The 24,020-nt window shown below is 37.2% G+C and overlaps 1 protein-coding gene across 3 annotated transcripts in view; it reads right to left on the reverse strand.

The window, feature by feature from the left end:
• The window catches only part of NSRP1 (nuclear speckle splicing regulatory protein 1), a 66,180-nt gene extending 48,040 nt beyond the window's left edge, over nt 1-18,140 (reverse strand). The window contains exons 1-2 of one of the 3 annotated variants that reach the window (XM_029211445.1): nt 18,079-18,140; nt 16,778-16,871 (exon numbers count right to left, since the gene is read on the reverse strand). In XM_029211445.1, the coding sequence (XP_029067278.1) occupies nt 16,778-16,871; nt 18,079-18,098 (114 nt within the window). In that variant the 5' untranslated portion in view covers nt 18,099-18,140. Of the gene's footprint in view, nt 1-16,777; nt 16,872-17,611; nt 17,726-18,078 lie in introns of those variants that run through there. The other 2 variants (XM_029211446.1, XM_029211447.1) reach the window with 2 other exon arrangements.
• Nucleotides 18,141-24,020: the final 5,880 nt, after the last annotated feature.

The following is a 24,020-nucleotide window of genomic DNA, read 5'->3' on the forward strand; positions in this document are numbered from 1 at the left end:
AATGAGAAGACAGAAAAACACACAGCAGTTGAAGGAGCAAGATAAAAACCCACCAGACGTAACAAATGAAGAGGAAATAGGCAGTCTACCTGAAAAAGAATTCAGAATAATGATAGTAAAGATGATCCAAAATCTTGGAAATAGAATAAATGCAAGAAACATTTAACAAGGACCTAGAAGAACTAAAGAGGAAACAAGCAACGACGAACAACACAATAAATGAAATTAAAAATTCTCTAGAAGGGATCAATAGCAGAATAACTGAGGCAGAAGAACGGATAAGTGACCTGGAAGATAAAATAGTGGAAATAACTACTGTAGAGAAGAATAAAGAAAAAAGAATGAAAAGAACTGAGGACAGTCTCAGAGACCTCTGGGACAACATTAAATGCACCAACATTTGAATTATAGGGGTTCCAGAAGAAGAGAAAAAGAAAGGGACTGAGAAAATATTTAAGAGATTATAGTTGAAAACTTCCCTAATATGGGAAAGGAAATAGTTAATCAAGTCCAGGAAGCAGAGAGAGTCCCATACAGGATAAATCCAAGGAGAAACACGCCAAGACACATATTAATCAAACTGTCAAAAATTAAATACAAAGAAAACATATTAAAAGCAGCAAGGGAAAAATAACACACAAGGGAATCCCCATAAGGTTAACAGCTGATCTTTCAGCAGAAACTCTGCAAGCCAGGAGGCAGTGGCAGGACATATTTAAAGTGTTTTAATTTCTCCATCAAATCTCATTCAGATTTGATGGAGAAATTAAAAGCTTTACAGACGAGCAAAAGCTGAGAGAGTTCAGCACCACCAAACCAGCTTTACAACAAATGCTAAAGGAACTTCTCTAGGCAAGAAACACAAGAGAAGGAAAAGACCTACAATAACAAACCCAAAACAATTAAGAAAATGGTAATAGGAACATACATATCGATAATTACCTTAAATGTAAATGGATTAAATGCTCCCACCAAAAGACACAGACTGGCTGAATGGATACAAAAACAAGAACCATACATATGCTGTCTACAAGAGACCCACTTCAGACCTAGGGACACATACAGACTGAAAGTGAGGGGGTGGAAAAAGATATTCCATGCAAATGGATATCAAAAGAAACCTGGAGTAGCAATTCTTGTATCAGACAAAATAGACCTTAAAATAAAGACTATTACAAGAGACAAAGAAGGACACTACATAATGATCAAGGGATCAATCCAAGAAGAAGATGTAACAATTGTAAATATTTATGCACCCAACATAGGAGCACCTCAATACATAAGGCAAATACTAACAGCCATAAAAGGGGAAATCGACAGTAACACATTCATAGTAGGGGACTTTAACACCCCACTTTCACCCATGGACAGATCATCCAAAATGAAAATAAATAAGGAAACACAAGCTTTAAATGATACATTAAACAAGATGGACTTAATTGATATTTATAGGATATTCCATCCAAAAACAACAGAATACACATTTTTCTCAAGTGCTCATGGAACATTCTCCAGGACAGATCATATCTTGGGCCACAAATCAAGCGTTGGTAAATTTAAGAAGATTGAAATTGTATCAAGTATCTTTTCCAACCACAACACTATGAGACTAGATATCAATTACAGGAAAAAATCTGTAAGAAATACAAACACATGGAGGATAAACAATACACTACTTAATAACGAAGTGATCACTGGAGAAATCAAAGAGGAAATCAAAAAATACCTAGAAACAAATGACAATGAGACATGATGACCCAAAACCTATGGGATGCAGCAAAAGCAGCTCTAAGAGGGAAGTTTATAGCAATACAATCCTACCTTAAGAAACAGGAAACACCTCAAATAAACAACCTAACCTTGCACCTAAAGCAATTAGAGAAAGAACAAAAAAACCCAAGTTAGCAGAAGGAAAGAAATCATAAAGATCAGATCAGAAATAAATGAAAAAGAAATGAAGGAAACGATAGCAAAGATCAATAAAACTAAAAGCTGGTTCTTTGAGAAGATAAACAAAATTGATAAACCATTAGCCAGACTCATCAAGAAAAAAAGGGAGAAGACTCAAATCAGTAGAATTAGAAATGAAAAAGGAGAAGTAACAACTGACACTGCAGAAATACAAAGGATCATGAGACATTACTACAAGCAACTCTATGCCAATAAAATGGACAACCTGGAAGAAATGGACAAATTCTTAGAAATGCACAACCTGTCAAGACTGAACCAGGAAGAAATAGAAAATATGAACAGACCAGTCACAAGCACTGAAATTGAAACTGTGATTAAAAATCTTCCACCAAACAAAAGCCCAGGACCAGATGGCTTCACAGGCAAATTCTATCAAACATTTAGAGAAGAGCTAACACCTATCCTTCTCAAACTCTTCCAAAATATAGCAGAGGGAGGAACATTCCCAAACTCATTCTACAAGGCCACCATCACCCTGATACCAAAACCAGACAAAGATGTCACATAGAAAGAAAACTACAGGCCAATAACACTGATGAACATAGATGCAAAAATCCTCAACAAAATACTACCAAACAGAATCCAACAGCACATTAAAAGGATCATACACCATGATCTAGTGGGGTTTATCCCAGGAATGCAAGGATTCTTCAATATATGCAAATCAATCAACATGATACACCATATTAACAAATTGAAGGAGAAAAACCATATGATCATCTCAACAGATGCAGAGAAAGCTTTCGACAAAATTCAACACCCATTTATGTATGATAAAAACCCTCCAGAAAGTAGGCAGAGAGGGAACTTTCCTCAACATAATAAAGGCCATATATGACAAACCCACAGCCAACATCGTCCTCAATGGTGAAAAACTGAAAACATTTCCATTAAGATCAGGAACAAGACAAGGTTGCCCACTCTCACCACTCTTATTCAACATAGTTTTGGAAGTTTTAGCCACAGCAATCAGAGAAGAAAAAGAAATAAAAGGAATCCAAATTGGAAAAGAAGAAGTAAAGCTGTCACTGTTTGCAGATGACATGATACTATACATAGAGAATCCTAAAGATGCTACCAGAAAACTACTAGAGCTAATCAATGAATTTGGTAAAGTAGCAGGATACAAAATTAATGCACAGAAATCTCTGGCATTCCTACACACTAATGATGAAAAATCTGAAAATGAAATTAAGAAAACACTCCCATTTACCACTGCAACAAAAAGAATAAAATATCTAGGAATAAACCTACCTAAGGAGACAAAAGACCTGTATGAAGAAAATTATAAGGCACGGATGAAAGAAATTAAAGATGATACCAACAGATCGAGAGATATACCATGTTCTTGGATTGGAAGAATCAACATTGTGAAAATGACTATACTACCCAAAGTAGTCTACAGATTTAATGCAATCCCTATCAAACTACCAATGGCATTTTTCACAGAACTAGAACAAAAACTTTCACAATTGGTATGGAAACACAAAAGACCCCAAAGAGCAAAAGCAATCTTGAGAACAAAATATGGAGCTGGAGGAATCAGGCTCCCAGACTTCAGACTATACTACAAGGCTACAGTAATCAAGACAGTATGGTACTGGCACAAAAACATACAGATCAATGGAACAGGATAGAAAGCCCAGAGATAAACCCATGCACATATGGTCACCTTATCTTTGATAAAGGAGGCAAGAATATACAGTGGAGAAAAGACAGCCTCTTCAATAAGTGGTGCTGGGAAATCTGGACAGCTACATATAAAAGTATGAGATTAGAACACTCCCTAACACCATACACAAAAATAAGCTCAAAATGGATTAAAGATCTAAATGTAAGGCCAGATACTATCAAACTCTTTGAGGAAAACATAGGCAGAACACTCTATGACATAAATCACAGCAAGATCCTTTTTGATCCACCTCCTAGAGAAATGGAAATAAAAACAAATGGGACCTAATGAAACTTAAAAGCTTTTGCACAGCAAAGGAAACCATAAACAAGATGAAAAGACAACCCTCAGAATGGGAGAAAATATTTGCAAATGAAGCAACTAACAAAGGATTAATCTCCAAAATTTACAAGCAGTTCATGCAGCTCAGTAACAAAAAAACAAACAACCCAATCCAAAACTGGGCAGAAGACCTAAATAGACGTTTCTCCAAAGAAGATATACAGATTGCCAACAAACACATGAAAGAATGCTCAACGTCATTAACCACTAGAGAAATGCAAATCAAAACTACAATGAGATATCATCTCACACCAGTCAGAATGGCCATCATCAAAAAACCTACAAACAATGAATGCTGGAGAGGGTGTGGAGAAAAGGGAACAGTCTTGCAAGAGAATTTCTCTGACTTCAAGTACTTCTAGTTGGAGACATCAGGATTAACCAGGATTATTAACCTCATGAAATACAATTCAAGCGACTGTACAAATATTGACTCTCCACTATGGAGAACAGTATGGAGGTTCCTTAAAAAACTACAAATAGAACTACCATATAACCCAGCAATCCCACTACTGGGCATATACCCTGAGAAAACCATAATTCAAAAAGAGTCATGTACCAAAATGTTCATTGCAGCTCTATTTACAATAGCCAGGAGATGGAAGCAACCTAAGTGTCCATCAACATATGAATGGATAAAGAAGATGTGGCACATATATACAATGGAATATTACTCAACCATAAAAAGGAATGAAACTGAGTTATTTGTAGTGAGGTGGATGGACCTACAGACTGTCATACAGAGTGAAGTAAGTCAGAAAGAGAAAAACAAATACCGTATGCTAACACATATATATGGAATCTTAGAAAAAAAAAAAAGGTCATGAAGAACCTAGGGGTAAGACAGGAATAAAGACACAGACCTACTAGAGAATGGACTTGAGGATATGGAGAGGGGGAAGGATAAGCTGTGACAAAGTGAGAGAGTGGCATGGACATATATACACTACCAAACGTCAAATAGATAGCTAGTGGGAAGCAGCTGCCTAGCACAGGGAGATCAGCTAGGTGCTTTGTGACCACCTAGAGGGGTAGGATAGGGAGGGTGGGAAGGAGCGAGACACAAGAGGGAAGAGATACGGGAACATGTGTGTATGTATAACTGATTCACTTTGTTATAAAGCAGAAACTAACACACCATTGTAAAACAATTATACTCCAATAAAGATGTTAAAAAAATTAATGTAAACTCACATTGATGCTAAAAAAATTAAAATTTAAAATCATTTATGATAAAAATTCGTAGTAAACTAGAAATAGTAGCTAAAATGTAAAGCGAACATCACATTTGAGAAATTTTATAAGCAATTTCCATTAGTCAGCAATGTAACAAAGTTTCTATCATTGCCTCTCTCTATATATTGTAGTTTTCAGACAACGTAATAAGACACACTCATAATCAGAGCAAAAGATAAGAAATATGAGGTAAAAGAATTGAAAAGAGACAAAATTATCCTTATTTATAGACACTATGTCTACAAAGGAAATCCAAAAGAATCATCAGGTAAACTATTAGAACTATATAGGTACTAGAATTAAATCAACAATAACAAAAAAATCAGAAGCTTTTACACATACTAGTAAAAATAAATTAGAAAAAATCCACTTATACGATAACAAGGGCTACAAGGTACCTAGAAATAAATCCAACAAAAGGTGGGTGTGACCCTCATGGAAGAAACAATAAAACTGTACTAAAGGACATATAAAACACCTGAACAAATAAAAAAAATATGCTATCTTTATATATGAAAAGAGTGAAATATTAAAATATCAATTCTCTTCTAATCTATAAATTCAATGCAATTCCAATCAAAATCCCTAATTTTATTATGAAACTGAAGGTGACATTAAAACATTTAAATGACTTAAGGCAATTTTAAAGAATAAGATAGAGCACTACAGTAGAGAATAGGCTGAACAGAATAGCAAGACAATGAATGACTTTGCAGATCAAAAATGAAGATTTCGGTCTTTAAGAGCAATGGGAAGTCAACAGTGATTTTAAAACAAGTAAGACGACTTTGTCAAAAGTGTGCAAAAATGTACTGGAGAGGCTCAAAAGACAAACTGGGATGTCACTGAAAATGGTGGTATGGACCTAACAGAAATTCTCTTTTCCAAAACAGCAAGAAAATACTGGCAAAAAAGGTCAGAATCAGCTTTTTTAGAACTCTGGAAATTAACCAAAGGCTTACAGTAGTCCAGGGAGCATTTATTCAAGAACTGAATATTGGTAAGAACTCTGTGGTGTTTTAACTTGCCCTATTTCCATCATCCCCTCCCTAGTGCCATGGTAGCCTAAAAACAAGAGACCACAATCATAGTACAGTAGAAAAATCAGCAGTCTGGCAGCCATTGCAAAGGGCAGATGAAGTTCCTTGAAAACCTCATCCCAGAGAATTATTGGACCTGTCTGGTGGTTCCCTGGAAGACACCACTCACAAGGCTGTCTTTATCTGACTTGACAGAGTTGCTGATGTAAAACAGCCTTCTCCTTGGGAGTATCTGTCAAAAAACGATCAAAGACAACTGTTGAACTTCAGGGTGGCCTGAGGCAGTGGGTAACAGTTTTAACAGTTGGGGAAAACAACCGGTTAACCAAAAAGCTTAAAAGGAAGAAAAGCAGAGGAACAGAATGTTCATATGGGCTTGAAATCCCCAAAATATTCCTAGGGATCATGAAGATCACATGCATACACAGACCTTTGAGCATGATCAGGAAAGACCTAAGAAGGTCCTAAACTCTCAAGACAGATCTTGAGGACTGACATCAGGCTCTGCACAAGCAAGAACTGAAGGATAAGGCAAAGTTGTAAAATGCCTGGCTATGTGTTGAAGGCATACCCCAACATGCATACAGTGCCTCTTGGCAGATTTGTGACTTATTAGTTACAGGTGTTTAAGAAAGTCTCTGTCAGCTCACTAGCTGACCACGAAGCTAACCAAGTGGACTTCAGTGGCCACACACAACTATGAATACAGACTTTAAGAATTAGTTCAGGGAATTCCCTGGCAGTTCAGTGGTTGAGACTCAGCACTTGCACTGCCGTGGGCCCAGATTCAATCCCCGGTCCAGGAACTAAGATCCCACAAGCCACGTGGTGTGTCCAAAAAAACCAAAACACAAACAATTAGCTCAGAAAAGTCACTAAGCAAAAAACAACAGCCAATAAAACCCAGCAAAAACAACCAACCTTGGGAAGAGGGGAAGATCTGATTTCCACAGTTGCCATTTCTATTATTTTAAATGTTCAGTTTTCAACCCCAATTTATGAGACATACAAAGAAACAAGAAAGTACAGTCCACACACAGAATAAACACATCCAATGAACTAAAGGAAACTGTCTAAAAAACTAAAGAAAAGTATGAGAATATCTCACCAAATTGAGAATACCAATAAAAAGAATTTACAAAACAAAAACAAACCTCAGGAGTTGAAAATACAACAACGTATTATATCTCAGACAAAGGAGATGTAAAAAACATAATCCACCCATATGTCAACATAAGTAAATCTGGCTAAACAGATTTAACCAGAGATTCACAAAGCAACTTTAAAGTCTATGAGGGCACATGATTAATACCACCATTTCTTTCCTAGAAAAGAACAAAAATTCCTACTTCATCTCATCTTCATAATCTGGATGATCTCAGCCACTTCGGTAATGCTCTTATCCTACTGGCATAAGAAGAACAGAATCCTCTTGCTGTCGCTCCCACTCCTCACAAAATTCTATCATTTAATGTTGTCCTTTGCTCTCTTCTTGCATTTTCTTACATATCCATTTCACTCACGGATAGCAGGTTAAGGGATGAATTTTTTTTTTTTTTTGCAGTATGCGGGCCTCTCACTGCTGTGGTCTCTCCCATAGCGGAGCGCAGCCTCAGCGGCCATGGCTCACGGGCCTAGCTGCTCCGCGGCATGTGGGATCTTCCCGGACCAGGGCACGAACCTGTGTCCCCTGCATCGGCAGGCAGACTCTCAACCACTGCGCCACCAGGGGAGCCCAAGGGATGAATTTTTAGCAAAGCTACACAGTTACTTAAAATCTCTCACTCCTTATACTGCTATTAGATATATTCAGTATCATCAATCTCTAGGAATTCAATTTAGTAGCATATGATAAAAACGTAAAAAATTCTTAGCCATCATTAAAATAACCCAAATTTCCTGCCATTTTCACAAATAATATGCTTTGTCATGTCCATATAAAACTGTCATTTTATTCAAACTATACAAGACTATCTCCAGAGAAATAGGAAATTATGAGACTGATAACTGATGAAAAACTGAAACTGAAACACTTCCTTGATTCAGATGTACTATAATGTTCAGAGAGATTAAAATTTTAACTTTTTCTTACCATTAGCAAGTCAAACAGGCTTCCAACGAAAAAAAGATTCATTTTAGGAAAAACAGACTTATGAAGACTACTTTAGTTATTCAAGAAAGTGTTTTTATTTTTTTTTATCTGGGGGAACTATTTATTTATTTATTGGCCACGCAGCATGTGGGATCTTAGTTCCCCGACCAGGGATGGAACGCGCACCCCTTGCATTGGGAGCACGGAGTCTTAACCACTGGACTACCAGGGGAGTCCCAAGAAAGTGTTTTTAAAAGACTGGAGTTCGGGGCTTCCCTGGTGGCGCGGTGGTTGGGAGTCCGCCTGCCGATGCGGGGGACGCGGGTTCGTGCCCCGGTCCGGGAGGATCCCGCGTGCCGCGGAGCGGCTGGGCCCGTGAGCCATGGCCGCTGGGCCTGCGCGTCCGGAGCCTGTGCTCCGCGGCGGGAGGGGCCGCGGCGGTGAGAGGCCCGCGTACCGCAAAAAAAAAAAAAAAAAAAAAAAAAAAAGACTGGAGTTCGGACTTCCCTGGTGGTGCAGTCATTAAGAATCCGCCTGCCAATGCAGGGGACACAGGTTTGAGCCCTGATCCAGAATATCCCACATGCTGAGGAGCAACTAAGCCCATAAGCCCATGAACCACAACTACTGAGTCTGCACTCTAGAGCCCGCGAGCCACAACTACTGAGCCCACACACCACAACTACTGAGCCCACGTGCCACAACTACTGAAGCCCATGCCCTACAGCCCATGCTCTGCCACAAGAGAAGCCACCACAATGAGAAGCCTACGCACCGCAATGAAGAGCAGCCCCTGCTCGCCACAACTAGAGAAAGCCCACATGCAGCAACGAACACCCAACTCAGCCAAAAAATTTAAAAAAATTAAAGACCTAACTGCTTCTATAAAAAAATAAATAAATGAAAGATAAAAGACTGGAGTTAAAGTGGTGAGAGATTAAGAAATAGGAATAACCTTCCCAGACTGCAAACAATACTACAAAGCTACAGTGATCAAAACAGTGTGTTATTGGCACAAACACAGACATATGGATCAACGGGACAGAACAGAGAGCTCAGAAATAAACCCACACACCTACAGTCAATTAATCTTCAACAAAGGAGGCAAGAATATAAGATGGCAAAAAGACAGTCTCTTCTGTAAACGGTGCTGGGAAAGTTGGACAGCGGCATGTAAATCAATAAAGTTAGAACACACCCTCACACCATGCACAAAAATAAACTCGAAATGGCTTAAGGACTTAAACACAAGATATGACACCATAATGCTCCTAGAAGAAATCATAAGCAAAACATTCTCTGACATAAATCATACCAACGTTTTCTTAGGTCAGTGTCCCAAGGCAATAGAAATAAAAACAAAAATAAACAAATGGGACCTAATCAAATTTGCAAGCTTTTGCACAGCAAAGGAAACCAAAAGCAAAACGAAAAGACAACCTACAGAATGGGAGAAAACATCTGCAAATGATGCAACCGACAAGGGCTTAATCTCCAAAATATATAAACAGCTCATACAACTCAACAACAACAGAACAAACAACCCAACTGAAAAATCAGCAGAATACCTAAATAGACATTTCTCCAAAGAAGACCTACAGATGGCCCTAGGCACATGAAAAGGTGCTCAACATCACTAATTATTAGAGAAATTCAAATCAAAACTACAATGAGGTACCACTTCATATCAGTCAGAATGGCCATCATTAAAAAATCTACAAATAACAAGTGCTGGAGAGGCTATGGAGAAAAGGGGACCCTCCTACTCTGTTGGTGGGAATGTAAGTTGGTACAGCCACTATGGAAAACAGTATGGAAGTTCCTCAGAAAACTAAAAATAGAACTACCGTATGATCCAGCAATCCCACTCCCGGGCATATATATCTGGACAAAACTATAATTAGAAAAGATACATGCACCCCTATGTTCATAGCAGCACTATTCACAAACAGCCAAATGTCCATCAACAGGTGAATGGATAAAGAAGATGTGGTACATATATAAAATGGAATATTACTCAGCCATAAAAAAGAATGGAATAATGCCATTTGCAGCAACACAGATAGACCTAGAGATTATCATACTAAGCAAAGTAAGTCAGAAAGAGAAAGACAAATACCATATGATATCACTTATATGTGGAATCTAAAATATGATACAAATCAACGTATCTACAAAACAAAAACAGGGACTTCCCTGGTGGTCCACTGGTTAAGCCTCCGCACTCCCAATGCAGGGGGCCAGGGTTCAATCCCTGGTCAGGGAACTAGATCTCTCATGCCGCAACTAAACATCCCGTATGCAGCAACGAAGATCCCACTTGCTGCAACTAAGACCCGGCGCACACAAATAATTAAATAAATAATAAATATTTTTTAAAAACCCAAAACAAGGGCTTCCCTGATGGTGCAGTGGTTGAGAGTCCGCCTGCCGATGCAGGGGACACGGGTTCGTGCCCCGGTCCAGAAAGATCCCACATGCCGAGGAGCGGCTGGGCCCGTGAGCCATGGCCGCTGAGCCTGCGCGTCCGGAGCCTGTGCTCCGCAACGGGAGAGGCCACAACAGTGAGAGGCCCGCATACCGCAAAACAAAAACAGACTCACAGATATAGAGAACAGACTTGTGGTTGCTGCGGGGTGGGGGAGGCGGGAGGGAAGGAATGGGAGTTTGGGATAGCAGAGGAAAACTATTATATATAGGATGGATAAACAACAAGGTCCTTCTGTAGGGCACAGGAAACTATATTCAATCCTGTGACAAACCAATGGAAAAGAATATGAAAAAGAATATATATATGTGTGTAACTGAGTCACTTTGCTGTACAGAAGAAATTAACACAACACTGTAAATCAACTATACTTCAATAAAATTTTAAAAAAGAAATAGTAAAAGCAATGAAAATACACCATGTAATCCAGTAATCTGCAAATGTTTCTAATTTGGGGGATATACAAATACAGTCATGTATTTTTTAAAGCACTGATTTCCTTCTGTTCTTCAAAAATTATAACAACGAAATGAATACAATTTTGAAAAAAAAGAAAAAAGCTCATACTGTCACCAAAAAAACCCAAACCAATTCTCTTTTATTTTCCACTTATATATCCATATAGTTCTGTACAACCATATATACATATTCAATTTTGTATTCTGCTTATTTCATCTTCTTTCATGCTTTTAAATGGTTCCAGTACTCTCTCTCATTATGACTTCTATCAGATTAAATGTGTTATTTCCTGTTATATTTTAATATGATTTGGAAGCTAAGTATCTTACAGGAAATTCTTAAAATTCACCATAAATTTTTCTTAAAAATTATTTTTCAATTATAAAAACTACTGTGGAAAATTTAGAAAATACAGAAAAGCATAAAAAACAAAATAACCACTCATAAGTCCACCAACGACAACTACCATAAATATTCTGAAATGCTCTCTTTACTCTTTTTTCCTTTCATTTTATTTCTAACAATTCTGTAATATACACTGCACCTCACTTTACTTAGCCATGCTTTCACTGTTGAAGGTTGGACTGGTTCTAAGATTTTACTATCATAAACAACCGTGAAATAAAGACTTCTGAATACCTACAAATCTTTAATGCAAACTTCTGGCAACTTCCTCAGGAGAGAATTTTAGAAGGGAAAATTCTGGCACAGCCTCTGTCTTCTGATTGATACAATGGGTTAAATATACTTGATTCTTAAAGGATTGATACAAATTGCAAAACTGCCTTCCAAAAAGGGGCAATGATTGACAAGAACAAAATTTTGAATTTCAGAATTTCCCATTTCACCAAAACCTTGCCATTATCATTTTTTAAAGTATTTTCTAACATAGTAAAAAAAAAAAAAAATGGCAGCTTACTGTTGCCCTAATTTACATTTCTTAGATATACTAAGATTAAATATTTTTAATGTTTATTAGATATTTCCATTTCTTCTACATTTCTCTATGTATTTTCCTTAGTTTTCTGCTGGAGTTTTAATGTTTTCCTTATAGTTTTTGTAACTGTTCTATAGTTTATGAAAATGAAAGCTTAACCTATAAAAGGACTATACCATGGCTTCTGAGTCCTCAAAGTGCAATTATTATCATCTACCATTTATCTAACATATTTGATATATACACAAAAAACTAAATTAATGAACTTAAGCTATCTATTTTAACTTAATATTCTCTTTTAAAGAGATCAAGAAGTTTTGCATCTTTATCCAACAGTGACAATTCTTAGGTTGTTATGGATCATACCTCTTCATGGCATATGAATTATATTACAAAACTGGATCTCACAAGGTTATTATTATCTAGAAATGAGCATTTCAATTGCCAAGACTAAAAGAAAAATTCATTATGTTCTGCAAAATAAGCAAGCATTTATCACGGAGAAATATCTAAAAGGAAGTTCCATGTTTGTCATGCAACATCTATTTTAGTCACTAGCCACTTTATAACACTTGTGAAATACTGGTTGTCACACATACTTTGGATAATTGTATACATCATGGGTCAGCAAGTTACAGCCAAATCTCAGCCATCCCCACTTTTGTAAATAAAGTTTTATTAGAACACATTTATTAGTCATGCTCATTCATTTACATATTATCTAATGGCTGCTTTCACACTAGGAGATCAAAGTTGACTACTTAGCTTGCAAAGCCTAAAACATCTACTCTCTGGCTCTTTACAATATAGACAGCTAAAACATCTGAGTAAATGATTTTACTCATTCTTAGAAGCCAGCACAAACATTCGGATCCTAACTCATGGAGCTCATACTCTAGTACAGTGAAAGACTTGTATGCAACTAACTTATAATACAAGATATAAAAAGCTAAGTGCTCTAAGAAAGGTAAAGAGTGTCAGAAAAAAAAGAGTCTTTCTAGTGGGGAAAATCTTGAAGGAAGCAACTTTTGCACTGGGTTTTAAAGGATGGCTATAATTTGGACATATAGGATGGAGAGACTTCCAGTGTGAAGAAAAGTAGAGTTGTGAAAGAATACAAACATAACAGTGTACTTTGCATGGAGAAGCACAATTAGGAGAAAATGCTAATAAGTCCTTTGAAGCCAAAGCATAGGGAAGGCTTTCAATGTCAGGGTGAGCAGTTTAGATTTTAAATACAATTAGGTTCAAGAGTAAGGAAGTTAACAGTGATTAGAACTGTGCTTTCGGAAGATCAATCTATCAACAGTATTTGAAATGAATTTGAGGAGAGAAAGGTGATAAGGAAATTGTTACAAAGCTATAATAATCCATGACAGAAGTAATGAAGGTGGTGGCAATGGGACTGGAAAGAGAGGAGAGACTGGAAAAAAATGAAACAAACACACTATCTTAGCAAAACCACTCAAACACTTATTATCAGACAGCAGCATTTGGATATAATATAAACCTTACTCATATGGAGTAAAAACTCTTCATCTCCTCTACCTTTGAACAAAATGATAATTGTTTCTATTTAGTTCTGATAATTTCAAAAAGAGGGACTATTTCAATAATAATTTAAAGTGCTGGACTACCACTTTCTCCCATTTTCAAACTAACTCTGGATACAAACACACACTGAAACAGAATTCGCTTGCTAGGGCTCCCTCTGCTTGACCACTGGAATAAAAGTCTGATCTTAAATTTGGGCTCTTAGTTGCTTCTGCTGAATTCCTGAAAATAAGAATAGTTGGATTTGCTTCAGAAGCTCCTCACCAGGTTTATCAAATGCCCTCCTCAGGAGGGGAAACAAAATATCTTTCTCTGTATTTTCCAAAACACCAATAATTTTATTATTTCTTAACTGATTAATTTTTAAAGAAGAGAGTTTTAGATTCACTGACATAGAGAAGAGACTTGTGGTTATCAAGGGGGAGGTGGGTGGGAGAGGAATTGATTGGGAGTTTGGGATTAGCAGATGCAAACTATTTTATATAGAATGGATAAACAACAAGGTCCTACTGTATAGCACAGGAAACTATATTCAATATCCTGTGATAAACCATAATGGAAAAGAATATGAAAAAGAATGTGTGTGTGTATGTGTGTGTGTGTGTGTGTGTGTGTGTGTGTATATAAACTGAGTCACTTTGCTGTACAGCAGAAATTAACATAACATTGTAAATTAACTATATTTCAATAAAATAAATTTTTTAAAAAGAAGAGTTTTATATTCAAAGCTCACAAACATTTAAATAATATACAAATAATATAAGCTGGAATTCACCAGACTGATGTTTTATAGGTAAGGAAATTATTCTAAAGACCGGTTTTATATTCTCTGCTCATTAAGAACTAAACTGCATCTCCCTGTCAGTTGGCTTCTGGCTGGGTTCTACCAATAGAATACAAAAACAGTATATTGGAGGGTAGGAGAAAGGGAGAAGACGAGGTATTTCTCCCTGCCTCTCTCTCTACCTAAGACTGAATCTCCCCATGGCTTCAACTCCTTTTGGAAAAGTCCAGTTCCCACCAAGTAACCCTAGCCTCTGGCCTCCAGGTCCAACTCCTACCTGTATCCCTCCATTTATCACTTCTTGCCTTTTACTACTACTAATCTCTGGGTTGCTTCACCATCTCTTGTAGCTTCTCAAGTCTTCCATCACCCATGTAACCAATACTCTGCATTAAAGTCTCTCTATGTAAAAGGAAGGAGGGTGGGAGGAAGGGAGGGAAGAGCAAAATGGCCCTAGGCCTTTCTTTTCTGACTCTAGTGTACCCACCGTCCAGCTTCCACTAGCCTCATTTCACAATGGAAAAGAAACAGCAATCACATCAGTAAACTTTCTAGATCACTTGTATAAACCCATCCTTCTCAAACTGGAGTATATGTTGCTTTGCATTACGTGGGTATGCCAGGATGATTTATGTGAAACTACAAGATAACCATGACGTATTTTTCTGTTGTGTCTACAGTGATTTTAAAAAATTATTTGTATATTAAAACAAACCACAAGGGTAGTGTCAATTCAATGGGGAAGAGCCTTCAACAAATGGTGTTGGGACAACTGGATATCCATCCACATGCAAAGAGTGAAACTGAACCCCCATCTCATAACCGTATAAAAATAAACTCAAAATGGATCATAGATGTAATTTTAGAACTAAAACTACAAAATTCTTAGAAGAAAACATAGGCGTAAATCTTTGTGACCCTGGATTAAGCAATGGTTTCTTAGGTATGACACCAAAGCAGTAGCAACCTAAGAAAAAAAATATATTGGACTTCCTCAAAATTGAACTTTTGTACTTCAAAGGACGTTATCACAAGAAAGTGAAAAGACAATTCACAGAATGGGAGAAAATATTTACAAATTACATCTAATAAGTGACTTGTATCTAGAATGTATAAAGGAATCTTACAACTCATAACAAAATGACAACCCAATTAAAAACTAGGCAAATGATATGAACAGACATTTCTCTAAAGATGATACATAAATGGCCAATATCCTTGGTCGTAAGTAAAATGCAAATCAAAACCACAATGAGATAGTTGTCTGGGGCATAATGTGGGGAAGCAAACTAACTGCAAAGGGGCGTTAAAGAACTTTCAGGGAAGAGAGAAATATTCTACAATACATCTTGACTGGGGCGTATATATTTGTCAAAAGTCACCAACCTGTACACTTAAAATCCATAAGTTTATATGCAAATTATATGTAAATTATCAACTTTTAAAAAAGTAAGCCATCTAGAGTCTATTTCTTCAACAGAAGAAAAGAAGCAAAGGATCAAATATGTTCAATTACCTAACTATGCTATTATATAATTAGTAAAAACTGAAAGAGAAGTGATTTTTTCGGCCAGAGCAAAGGAAGTATGAAATTGATACAAAGTCTTTTAGAAATACAGAAAATGACTGAAGTATTAAATAAGCACACATTTGGGGGTTTTATAAACTGCTGTAAACTGGGGCTTCATAGGAAAACACTGTTTTGGCTGCTAAAACATAAAATGTTCATATTAGATGTCATTATCATCAATGCTAACTTTATACACTACCATATTACAACTGAATAACTACACTTAGCAGACACTGAGTAACCACAAAAGTAGTCTCATAAGAAACTACTTTGCTAATAAAAATTTCTAGGAAACTGGCAACATCTTAATAGCTTATTTCCAGGGATCTTTACAGCAACAATTTTGTTATATATCAGTATTATTGTCTGAAATTACACTGTATAACTGCTTAAAAATAACTGAAGTTCCTAGCCTTGGGGAAAAAAAAATCTCTTAGATTATCCATGTATCACCTACAAAAAAATAAAAAGTAGACCTTTCTTCTTTATTCTTTTTGATAATTCTATAAATTATAATGCTACAGATATGCTGTATTAACAAATATCTAAAGCAAGCAAAGACATTAAATTCACAAGTTCAATTTAAAAAAAAAATTTCCAACAATGCAGTAGAAAAACACAGTTTCCCTTACCTCCTCATCATCATCAGAATCATTCCCAAACACTGAAGGTTTTTGCAAAACAGGGTGCAACTGCTGTGCTTTCTTTGGCAAAGTAAGCCCATACCTGCATTTTTTTTTTTGAAATAGAAATTACACCATTATATTTAAATGTTAAACAATAATACAGCCACTACCTCTTCCAGACGAAGCTACCAAGTCAAAACATGTCACATAACCTATGAACATATAACACTGGTTCTGATTTTCAACTATCTAAAAGTTCTAATATGCACTAAGATTTTATAATTATTACTTTAAGTGATTATTTGGGGGCCAAAATCAAAATACCATTTTAATCAAAGAAGGGAAGTGAATGAAGAGTTCAGAAATGTTTTAGATGGTGAAATGATAGCAAGGTTTTAAAAAGAACATGTTAGTGGAAAGCTCAGTTGATGTCCACTAAAAATAAAAATGCTCTAAATTATCCTTGTGATCTACCAAGAGTCAAGAAAATACTTGTGTTTTTTTTTCCTATTGGGTACACAATTTTAAAGAAGTTATTGGATAAAGGTTAATGTCACCCATGAAAATTTTTTAAAAGATTACATTAACTGAGAAACCCAAGTAGCCACGGGGCAAATTGCCATTACACTTTATTAAGCACACTTGCTGTCTTGGAGCACCTGAAAGAACCATCTCATCAGATCCAACTCATTTAGTTTCTCACGTTTTGGCCTTTAAGACGCAGAAATCACGGGAGGCCGCATCACAAGCGAGGATTATACATCAAAGATAAAACTTCCAAGAACATATAACATTTGTCTCTTTTGTGGCAACGTATACCCCAATTCCCTATATGCCTACCCTTTTCTGTGGCTTCTCAGCACAACAGTCCTAAACCGAGAAGGGAGGGCGGTAATCAGAACTTGACCTGCCAAGTAGAACAAGGCCCTCTAAGAAAGCCAGGAATTGTCTCTCTTCTCATTGCCCCTGAAAGCATCCAACCGGGGAGAAACTCAAGCGCGGGGTAGGAAGCAAGACTGAGGGGCCTCAGACCGAGCTTTTGGAAAATAGAAAAGTCTCGCTCTCTGCCCCTCAGCCTAACTTCCTTTATTTCCTCACAAGTTTCTCCCTCAAACTTCGGGCTTCCATCCTGGAAAATGTGGGGGGGGGGATGGGAATATATGTTCCTCAGGATTTCTCGCTTTCCCCCATCTCTATCCCTGACGACACAGCCCCTTCACTTCCAGCGCACTTCTACTGCTCGGCCAAAGACACAGTCGCCGTGGTGTCTCACTCCCCAGCCTAACCCTAACTCCCAGGTCACTCACTGCCTGCCCGGAATCGCCATCTTGCTCCCGTCTCCGCTGAACGTGGCCGACGCCGACGTGACGCTGACGCAGACGCCGACGTCGAACGTGAGCTCTCGCGCGGGTTTGGGCGGCCTAGAGCCCGCCTACCGGCTGGGTTCGCGTTTTGTGTTGCTTCCGCACTGCTGGGAATCTGATGCTTGGCTTTGGGCGTTGTTTTGAAAACCCACAGACTGCCTCGAAATCAGTGTGAAGAAAGGAATGGCAAAATTTTAGGCCAGCGGTTCGCAGAGAGTGGTCCTGGGACCAGCAGAATCGGCATCACCCGGGACTTTGTTAGAAATGCAAAGTTTCCGACTCTTCCACATCTACGGAATCAGAAACTCTGGGACGGGGCCCAGAAATCTGAATTTTAACAAGCCCTCCAGGTAATTCTGATACTCAAGTTTGAAAACCACTGCCCTAGGCTATCGATTCCCCCCCACCCCGCCCCCGAGGTACTCAGTGTGAGTATACCTGGCTCAGGGTAATTTGGCAGAAGATGAAAATCTGTACGCTAAGTATCTCATTATAGGACAGAAATGATTAATAAAATACCGTGGTACCACTGGGTATAGGAAGTAAGATTATATATGATACTTTTTAAAAAATGCTAGTCACACTTCACCTGTGGACCCACTCATTCTCGGCCCTTTCCAAACTAGTAACAGCAAAGAGATCTTTTGAATTACCGACAGAAGAATCTGTCATGTTTTGTTTCATGTATTTTCAAGTTTTGTTATTAGATATATAAACATGTAGGATTGTTGTGTCCTCTTACATTGACCCCCTATACCATTAAGAAATGATCCTCTTTATTTTTTTATTTATTTTTATCTACTTTATCTGATATTAATGTAACCAGCATTGTTAGCATAGTGTATCTTTTCCTGTCCTTTTACTTTTAACCTATTTTAATTAGTTTGTGTCTTTATATTTAAAGTGGTTCTCTTGTTGATAACATATAGTTGGGTCTTGCTTTTTTATCCAGTCTGGCAATTTCTTCCTTTTAACGTGGGTATTTACAACATTATCATTAAAGCAGTTATTAGTATAGTTGCAATTTGTTTTCTCTTTTTCCTATCTGTTTTTTGTGCTCCCCCCTCCACCTTCCCCCGCCCTTTTGAATTAATCAATAAATTTTTATGACTCTGCTTAAGATTTTTATGCTTCAACTTCTTTGTTGGCTTATTGGCCATACTTTGCTTTCTTTTTTTTTTTTTTTAAGGTTTTGCTTTAGGGTTTCTGGTACACATCTTGAACTTATCACAGTCTACCTTCAAGTAAGAATGAAGCACTTTCTGTATAGTATAAAAACTTTATAAAAGTATAGTTCCATTTTCCCTCTCTGAGACTTTTTGCTGTATTTGTCACACATTTTACTTCTACCTATGTTATAAATGCACAATAAATTATCATTTTTGCTTTAAACAATTATCTTTTAAAAATATTTTTAAATAAGTAAAATGTTATGTTTATCCACATATTTACCATTTCCCGTGGCTGCGTATCTTTGTATAGATCCAGATTTCTTTTTCTTTTTTTTCTTTTTAGCAGGAAAGGGTGGGGTAGTGGGAGGAGGAATTGGATGGTCAAAGGGCACAAACTTCCAGTTATAAGATAAAAAAGTATTAGGATGGAATGTACAACATGATTAATATAGCTGACATTGCTGTATGTTATATATGCAAGTAGTTAAGAGGGTAAATCCTAAGAGTTCTCATCACAAAGAAAAATATTTTTTCTTTTTATATCTATGTGAAATGATGTATGTTCACTAAATTTATTGTAATCATTTCATAATATATGTAAGTCAAATTATTATGCTGTACACCGTAAACTTATACAGTGCTGTATGTTAATTATATCTTAATAAAACTGGAAGAAATAAAGTTGAAAGAAAACGCAAAAGAATCCACACGTTCTATTAGCTGTCAGAACGATGACATCATCACACATCATGAAGCCTCTGTAAAGTTCAATTGCACACTGGTGTGAGGATGAGTGAAAAAGGCAAATTGTTAGAAATATAGTTTTGACCTGGAAAATCCCAAAAGTGTTTTAGGGACCTTTGGGAGTCCACAGACCACATTTTGATATCCACTCTTCTAAATGAATTAATGCTGAGATATATTATTAAAGGAATTATATAGCTTTGCATATAGGAATATGCTGAATGTCTTTTTTCCCCCAAAGTGATTAGGGTAAGGCTAGATAGAAACCAAATATGAAATCTGCTTGGGGCACAGTGAAATAAGAGGGAAAATATATATATACATATATAGACACATATATTGGTTTCTGCCCCAGATTCCCGGTACAGAGCTCCTAAAACCTTTGTGATTTCCTGAGTAATTAGAGCACTAAGAGCAACTGCTGTTTTGATACTTGGTCTTTGACCCTAGTTCCTGGTTTCCTGGGTGATAGGGGTTATTTTGTTCCAATGAGGTAACTCTTGGTGGGCTTCTGGATAGCATCAGCATGGGGGCTAGTCACCAGAGAGACCACACCATAATTAGAAGCTTGAAACTTTCTACCCCACCTCCCATCCTCCGGGAAGAAGAGAGGGGTTTTAAACCAAATTAATGATCCATCATGCCTACATAATGAAGCCTCCATAAACAACCCAAAAGTATGGAATTCTAAGAGCTTCCAGGTTGGTGAACATATCCACCTGCCCAGAGGGTGATACACCCCAACTTCACGAGGACAGAAGCACCCTTCCTGACCTCACCTATGTATCTCTATCTGGTTGTTTATATGTATACTTTATCATATCCCTTATATAATAAATAGGTCAATGTAAAAAGAAAAGAAAAATATTATGTTTATTCACATATTTACCATTTCCAGTGTCTCCATATCTTTGTGTAGAACCAGATTTCTATTTAGTATAAACATCTTTTTTTTAAACAGCTTTATTGAGACATAATTCACATACTGTGCAATTCACCCATTTAAAGCATACAATTCAGGACTTCCCTGGCGGTCCAGTGGGTAAGACTCTGCGCTTCCACTGCAGGGGGCATGGGTTCGATCCCTGGTACCGGAACTAAGATCTCGTTCACCATGCCACGCAGCCAAAAAAAACCAAAACCGTACAACTCAATGGTTTTTAATATATTCAGAGAGTTGTGCTACCATCATCACAAGCAATTTTAGGATACTTTCAATACCCAGAAAAAAAACCATGTAACCATTAGTCACTCCCATTTACCGCCCCCCGCCCCCGCAACAGTAGGCAACCAGTAATCTACTTCTGTTCTCTATGGACCTGCAGTCCTATTAGTTTTTGCTCTGTGTATTTTGGAACTATGTTATTAGGTGTGTAACTATTTAAGATTTTTATGTCTTCTTAATTAATTGACCATTTTTTCATTATGGAATGACCTTCTTTATCACAGTAATATTCTTTGCTCTGAAATCTACTTTGTCTGATATCTTTATAGTCACTCCATCCACTCCAAAAGTTTTCTTTTGACACGAACGCCAGGGAAAGCAAAAAGATGTTCAGGAAAGGAAAATAATTGTAACTTACTACATAGGTAAGCCCTAAATAGCATACATGATCATGATAATGCAAATACTGAATATCCAGCTATTCTGATATAAATTACTATGTAATTATATTGGGAAGAAGGAAGGAGTGGGAAATGTGTATGTGTTTGTGTGTGTGTGGATGCACACACTGGGGAAGGAGCTAAATCTTTGTATTGCATACTGGGAGGTTAATAAATATTGCCTAATTCAGGAAAAAAAAGTTGCCACACAACGTGTTATTTTGCAATATGGAGGCACATGTCAAAACTACAGCCAGAATAGGGGTTGGCAAACTTTTTATGCAAAGGGTTAGATAGTAAATATTTAGGCTTTATGGGTCATAGGTCTTTGTGGCAGCTACTCAGCTCTGCCCAGTGGTATGAAAGCAGTCATAGACAATATGGGCATGGCTTTTCCAATAAAACTTTATCATGACAGGCAACTAGCCAGATTTAGCTTGTGGGCTGTTTATTAACTCCTGAGATAAAAGAACTGAAAGTAGATGACTCAGAAGCAAGGAAAATAGGGGTGAGGTTGAGCTGGGAAATGCTCTGGTCTTGATAGACCTTGTATGACAGAAGGACTTTTTAAGCTATGAGCATGTGTTACTTTGCTTAAAATAAAAAGAATTGATAAAGGGTAAAAATAAAGCCTCCTGCCTGGGCTGTCTGCCTCTTACTTATGGAGACTGGATGGGGAATTAGTTACACAAAGTTATCCAGCTCGATATCCTATATAATGCAAGCTTCTGTATTCTCCCATTGCCTTTAAGCTCAGGCAGTAGGTTGAGGAGAGGTAAAATATGGTTAATGGCTAGGAGATGGAACACCCACCAAGGGGAATTACAATGCCTACAGAGAAAGACATAGGCAATATTTAATGAATTGATCTTGCCTGCTGAGAAGTCTTTATAATAAGGTCATGGAGGGGAGGGGAGGAACATAGAGTTGATGATGTAGGGTGGGGTTAGGTGGGAGTGGCATTGCATAAAACCTTACAGAAGAGGAATGAAAATTCCCTAAATTACCTGCAAAGGGTCTTCTGAGTCCGTAGATTGGGGATGTCTGTGGAAGTTAAGGGCAGCTGGTTGCTTGATCACATTTAGATTATGAAGGAATGGGAAGTCAGTCACAAGAGACCCCATAATGTATGATTCCTTTTATATAAAATATCCAGAACAGGCAAACCCATAGAGAAAGCAAGGTTAGTAGTTGCCTAGGGCTGGGGTGAGGAAAAATGGGGAGTGATTGCTAATAGGTATGGAGTTTTTATGGGGGTGATGAAAATGTTCTGAAATTGATAGTTGTAAATGGTTGCACAATTTTGTGAATATACTAAAAAGCATTTTCATTAAGTATGTGAATTGTATAATATATGTGTTATATTTCAATAAAGTTGTTAAAAGAGCCAATAGGAGCTTTTCTGGGATTCCAATATCATTGTCTTGAAATCTTATGTTGTTTCTGGACCATGGAAAGCTGTAATTATGAAGGAAAGTGGTCTGGATGGTCTACACCATGCAGTATCATTGTTACCTATAAAATATGGAGAAACAGCTAATAAAAAAATCCAATTAATCAAGTCTAAGCTTCTGAAGTATATGTAAATACAAATAAATCAATAAATCTATTGAGTCAAATAAATAGGTTTAAATATAAACCTACATCTAAATTTTTGTCAAGCATAAATAACATACTCTTCACTAAAAGAGTAAACTCCTGGTGTTAAGGGATAGGATTTTACTTTAACGATAGTTAGATAAATTCAACCCTGTTGGTTGCTTAATTCTAAAGTAGTTTCCAAAAGACTAATAGCATAGTCTTTAGCCTAGTAAAGTCTGGAAAGTGTTGGTGAGATGTCTGGAATGCTGGCAAGAGCAATAAAACAGAAATTAGGACATGTGGGTGCCTCTTACTAGCTGTTGTGACCTAAATAACTCACTCTTTGAGCCTATTTCCTTGGTTATAAAATGGGCGTAGTATTGTAATATCGAGACTACCACCTTACACATTATGAGGAGGATCAAATGAGCTAGTATGTGAAAATACTGATACTTCAAACAAGTTAAAATGCCATGCAAGTGTGTGATGATTTTATCATTAAGCTGGACGCCATTTAGTTAACTCCATGATAAAGGAAAGTGGTGTGGATGGTATACACCATGCAGTATCATTGTTACCTATAAACTATGGAGCAAGAGCTAATAAAATAATAACCATGATAATGGTTAAACAGGTGGCAGTCTGCAAAAATTTCCCCTCCTTGCTGCCTAAAATGCCATTTGTATTCACAGTGGACTCTTTATAAGCTTGATCTGAAGCCATCACGATATGTGGCTATCAGTTTAATATCTTCAAGAACATTGTTCCTAGAAATGTTGCTGC

The sequence above is a fragment of the Monodon monoceros genome, unplaced genomic scaffold (genome assembly GCF_005190385.1).
Source record: "Monodon monoceros isolate NGI ecotype Baffin Bay Population unplaced genomic scaffold, NGI_Narwhal_1 Super_Scaffold_9, whole genome shotgun sequence".
NCBI lineage: Eukaryota > Metazoa > Chordata > Mammalia > Artiodactyla > Monodontidae > Monodon > Monodon monoceros.